This window comes from Chanodichthys erythropterus, chromosome 2 (assembly GCF_024489055.1).
Source record: "Chanodichthys erythropterus isolate Z2021 chromosome 2, ASM2448905v1, whole genome shotgun sequence".
Lineage (NCBI taxonomy): Eukaryota > Metazoa > Chordata > Actinopteri > Cypriniformes > Xenocyprididae > Chanodichthys > Chanodichthys erythropterus.
Genome location: NC_090222.1, coordinates 6,707,563 through 6,712,870, shown reverse-complemented (window position 1 = coordinate 6,712,870; position 5,308 = coordinate 6,707,563). Strand labels below are relative to the sequence as shown.

The 5,308-nt window shown below is 40.0% G+C and overlaps 1 protein-coding gene across 1 annotated transcript; it reads right to left on the bottom strand.

The window, feature by feature from the left end:
* Nucleotides 1-500: 500 nt before the first annotated feature.
* On the bottom strand, nucleotides 501-4,651 carry irx2a (iroquois homeobox 2a). Its single transcript, XM_067392153.1, has 5 exons — nucleotides 4,284-4,651; nucleotides 2,813-3,215; nucleotides 1,876-2,544; nucleotides 1,416-1,490; nucleotides 501-1,150 (listed from the first exon to the last, which is right to left on the bottom strand). The coding sequence occupies exons 1-4, from the start codon at nucleotides 4,500-4,502 to the stop codon at nucleotides 1,441-1,443; spliced, it is 1,341 nt and encodes a 446-aa protein (XP_067248254.1). The 5' UTR covers nucleotides 4,503-4,651; the 3' UTR covers nucleotides 501-1,150; nucleotides 1,416-1,440.
* Between the last annotated feature and the right edge of the window lie 657 nt (nucleotides 4,652-5,308).

The following is a 5,308-nucleotide window of genomic DNA, read 5'->3' as shown; positions in this document are numbered from 1 at the left end:
CGTTCAATATCGGTCTATAATGAAGCCCGACTGACCATCTTAAAACCCCGCCGGGAGCTCATAACGCTTCCTTTCCAGCCCTGTATTCATCATGCTGAAAAATAGATGAAGGCCTGGATTATAAGCAGCCTCTATTATTCACTGCCATCAAGACCACATTCAACATTCACGCTTCATACTCAGAGACACTAGATATTTAAAATAAAAGAATTAAAATCTTTTGAAGCAATTAAAAAAAAAAAAAAATGAAACATTTTGATTTTGAAATGATGCGCGACATTAAAGATGCCATTTCATTTGACGTAATTTTATGATCTGTATGTCAGGTCTGAATTTGTCTGCTGACATACAGTAGGCCCACGACACGATACGTATCATTTATGATGGTACTAATCATGTATTTAAGGATATGAAAAAATTACAGATACAAATACAATGTCAGTTTTCAAGTATTCAAAAACAGTCCACTCTATGGTGCCAGTGCAGACTAGCGCATTTTATTTACAATCAGAGATATAAATTAGTAAAAGTCTTCATGTTAACAACATTGTGTAACTTCGGCTTTTTTAAATAAAAACCCATCATAATTTATTTACAAAACAATTTTCAGTTACCATTGCAATACAACTTGCATAAATTATAGGCATTACAAAAATAAATATCAAATGTATTCCACTCTTAGTCAAGTTTATACCAGTCCCGAGTTCTCGTTTACACTTCACACCTCTAGCACATAAAGTCTTATAGGAAGTTATAATGTCCCCGCGTGTATACTGTAACCGGTGGCAATGAAGCTACTATAAGGATCCTGAGAAATAAGTTTCCTCATCGAAAAGTCACGTATGTTGGGGAAAAAAAAAGTACTTCATCAATAAATGAAAGTTTCATCCAAACCAGACTGGCTATTGTTTCTTTTCTTTTCTTTTCTTTTCTTTTCTTTTCTTTTCTTTTCTTTTCTTTTCTTTTCTTTTCTTTTCTTTCCCGTAATCGTACGTGTTATTGTTATATAGGCAGGTGCTCTGTAGTCCGTGGGTGTACAGTGGCACACAAAAGGATCCGCGTAAGGAGCAAATGTTAGTTTAAAACAGCTTGGGGAGAGAGAGAGAGGTGATGGCTTGTTCGCTTTGTTCAAAGCAATTGTGACACCTACCTGTGAACCAAGGAAACAAAACCTACATCAGTCGAATTTCGATAGAAAAAAAAAAAGAATAAAACTATTGCGTAAAATGTAGAATCCACACATATTCTTATAAAGTATGAGTAGATCGGAAGACCTCATATTCCTCATAACAGTGGAACATTAGTTGACAAGAACAATACGACTAATAATGAGGAAGTGGCCACTGGAAACATTCCAATATTGTGGTAAAAAACTGCACATAACCTGACCTCAAATGCTCATATTAGCGACTTACTTGAAAGATCTTCCTCGTCTTTCGCTTAACTCGACAGGTAAGACTGGGGTCTTACTGTGAAAACCTCGGTGGGGTCTGTAGAAAATGCAAACCCATTTTAGTAAAGGGAAATAGACTACACCGTTTTGACAGCTTAAATATTTCCTACGGTATATTGTAGCCTTGACGCTACCGTTCGATTATGAGAAAAAATAAATAAATAGTTGAGAAAAATAAATGACACGTTCAAACAATAAAATTAAACTCGCGACGTGATCAAGAATGATTCTATAATAACAACAACAACAGCAACAAAAAGACTACCAAGGAAATCAAGTTCGCGATTACAATAAAAGTTTCTCAACTAATTGCATTTAATATAGTTACTTAATTAGATATGCATTTCGTTAACCATGTAATTAGTTAATATGTCAAATTCAAGCTAGCGAAGATCAACAGTATATATGCACCCTTTACGCACCTTTTTTGGATTCTGCATTGGAGGCCCTGAAATGTTGTTCAGTCTGGTTTGGATTAGTCTTTAGTAGGGGGTCGCCACTCTGTTTGTGCAGAAGTCCCTCGCCAGCTGAATTATAGCGCAGTATCCCTTGGCCCTGCAGCGGGCTGAAGTTGCCATAGTTTGTGTAATTACTATAAAACGGCGACGTGTAATAAAGAGGTCTTCCTAATATGGAGGTGGCGGGGTAGACTGCTCCCGCCGGGGACGCGCTGGGCGCCGTGGAGGTCAAAAGGCCAACGCCCGGGGGACAGTTCTGTCCCAAGTGCTGCTGCTGCTGATGCTGCTTTGGGTCCGAAGTGGCGATCTCGGCTAATGACCATAGTTTAGGTTTGACGGTTTGGTTTTGACCGTCCAGGCATGTTTTGTTGCTGCTGTTTCGGGTGTCCTCTCGGTGATGGTGGGTCAAGAGAGGGGCCTCCACCCCAGTCAGAGGGGAAGAGGTCACTGGCTTGGGTGACGGGCCTCTTTGCCTCTCCTCGCGGCCCGTGTCGAGATCGCTCGCGTCGCATTTGTCCTTGGTATCAGGTCCAGAATCACAAACCAGGTCTCCGGTCCTACACGTGACCTTCTCTCCGTCCGATTCCACTGAGCAGGAGTGATCTGTCAGGGCATCGACGTGCAAGCTGATGCCTGTAGACAAAAACAACACAGCCATGAGTTACTGCGGTCTCGAAAAACTCTTAAAATTGCATTACAACGTGAAGGTCTTTAATTGTACAAATATTATGTAACGTGTAGTTTTATAATATATAGATGTCAAGTCGTTTAACATTACAATAAATGCAGTGTACATTTTATAACACATGCAATATACATTTTATAACACTGTCCATTTTAATGCGATGCATTTAAATTAAATCCGCCTATAATAATAATTATTATAATTATTATTAAGTACCTTCATCCTCCGCAGACGCTTCGCTGTTGTCCATGTTTTTATCCGTGCGCTCGTCTTTTCTCTCTCCATCGCCGTCGTCCTCATCCTCGTCTTCACTTTTATTCCGTGGTGCCCATGTCATTTTGTTCTCCTTCTTGAGTCTCCGTCTGGCATTAGCGAACCAGGTGGACACTTGCGTGAGGGTCATTTTCGTGATGATGGCGAGCATAATTTTTTCTCCTTTCGTGGGATAAGGGTTTTTCCTGTGTTCCTGCAGCCACGCTTTTAACGTCGCTGTCGCATCCCGCGTGGCATTTTTTCGGTAAGCGGGATCGTTCAGCTGGTACGGATAACCGGGACTCCCGTACGGGTGATAACTTATGGCTCCTGCCATCCCAGTAGTGTGCGCGTCATACGGAGACCCCTTCAAAAATATATACATATATATTTTTTGTCAGTCATCTGTTGTTGTTATTATTATTATTTGTAAAACATTTTTTTTACAACTTCATAATTCATAAACAAAACGTTGTATTTTAAAATAAATAGTCAACGCAATATATATTCAACGCTTTCATTTGAATGCACATTAACTAATGATCTGTTCTGCATTATACAATGTTAATGTTATTAATGAATGTTATTATAAAGTGTAACCAAAAATATAATAGTAATAATAATTAAGCCAATAAACAATGATTAATCCTTCATGCAATTATCAGAATGCACAATTACATGGGACTGGGGTGGATAACAGATAATGGGTAATTGCAGCCATTTTGCATAATCACCAGGCTGACTTTCCCAGTGCTCTTTCAGTGTCAGAAGCATATCAGTGAAGCGCAGCATTACAAATCCTATTAGAAAACCACTGGATATGGACCGTTTTTACCCGCTTTCATGTGCCATGTCATTAGCATTGCAATTCATCAATTGACGATTAAATAACGCCTATTTAACTGCACATTATTCCAAACCTCAACTCAATAAATTTATCCTCTGCATTTTTTTTTCTTTTCTTTCTGATAATTTTAAAAGATCGCAACCAATAGTTTCAGCTATTGTCTTAAAAATAACGCGGTGTAGATCAGGCCTGTTACCAGTGTAAAAGTCATCTGTAAAAGTGGGCCTGAAGGTATTCTAAGAAAGAAATATTTAGACACGCTGTTGTTGTTTCTTTTAAATAAGCACGCATTTACATTTTACATGCTGTACATTTTATTCGTGACTTAATAATAACTTATAAATTGTGGCCAGCTGTATTCTGCACTAGAGTAACACCGAGCCGTGCGGCATTTGTATTCATGACCTGCACGAGCTTCCCTTTGAAACACACACACACACACACGCGCGCGCGCGCACACACATGCATGCAACTCCCGAACCCACAACCAAAACTATAACCGTGCTATCATGCAATATTCATACATTCCTATCAAGAACAATGACTTGTGAATGGCGACGGCTCAACATCCACAACAGAGCTGTTTACCATGTAGGACGGGAATCCCGTGGCCGGATCTGTTGAGTAGGGCAGAGGGCTGGAGAATCCGTTGGCCGTGGCTGTGAATGCAGCTGATCCGGGGTACGGGCTGAACGCTGAACCGGACGAGGACCGGGCCAGCTCCTCACTCCTCGGGGCGGCCAGCGGACAGGAGTACAGCGCCAGAGAGCCCGGGGGCTGGTAGAGGTAACCCTGAGGATAGGACATTATTATAGTTTCTCTCCAGTAGAGGAAAGGCAGAGAACGGGCTGATCGATAGAATCAGCGCATTTAACCGCCGAGCGCAGGGATAAACTAATAAAAGAAAATAAATAAAAGCGCAAAAGAGGAGCGATCAGCAGAGTGCCGTCATGAAGATCCCCTAGCGTCCGTTTGTTTGTAGTGCTCGGGAGTGGAGAGTGAAGAGTTGCTGGAAGGAGCAGGCGAGTTTCTGAGAGCATTGGAGAAACAGGAGCTGTCAATCACAGCTCATCTAAATATTCCATCTCCGCCCCCTCTCTCGCGCTGTGAAATGCAATTCCGGAACAAAACCCGCACAGAAAGCAGCCCGTGCGTTCTCGTCGTCGCCTTTCCGTCGTTTATCTATTGCATTTTTCTTTCTTTTTGATTTATTTCAGTTGCTGACGGATGACATGATGCCACTTCATTTGTCATTTGTTTAAAAAAAAAAAAAAATCCCACCATGGCTGAAGAGGTTTTGGTTGTACATTACAGTGTATTTGCATAACCACACAAGAGTATTAATAAACTACATGCAAATATGTACATAGGGCTACTTGTAATTGCACATTGATATTGCATTTGTTATTACTTGTAACGCCTATAGAAAATAGCTTTTTCTTTGTTTTAAAACGTACGCTACACAGAATGTAACAATGAAATGCATTCAATAAATATCCAAAGAAATTGTGTACAATTAAATTAGCTATTATTCCTTCTTTTGTTTTAAAATACATATCAAAACAATACACATATGATTATCATTATCATTATTATCATCTTCATTATTATTA

What these genes read in the sequence shown, in the direction of transcription:
- irx2a (XM_067392153.1), bottom strand. Translation starts at nt 4,502, where the DNA reads ATGTCCTATCCTCAGGGTTACCTCTACCAGCCCCCGGGCTCTCTGGCG. An exon ending in CGGGATTCCCGTCCTACATG is followed by an intron (nt 3,216 to 4,283) that starts GTAAACAGCTCT and finishes ATATTTTTGAAG; the next exon opens with GGGTCTCCGTATGACGCGCA. An exon ending in CAATGCAGAATCCAAAAAAG is followed by an intron (nt 1,491 to 1,875) that starts GTGCGTAAAGGG and finishes CATTTTCTACAG; the next exon opens with ACCCCACCGAGGTTTTCACA.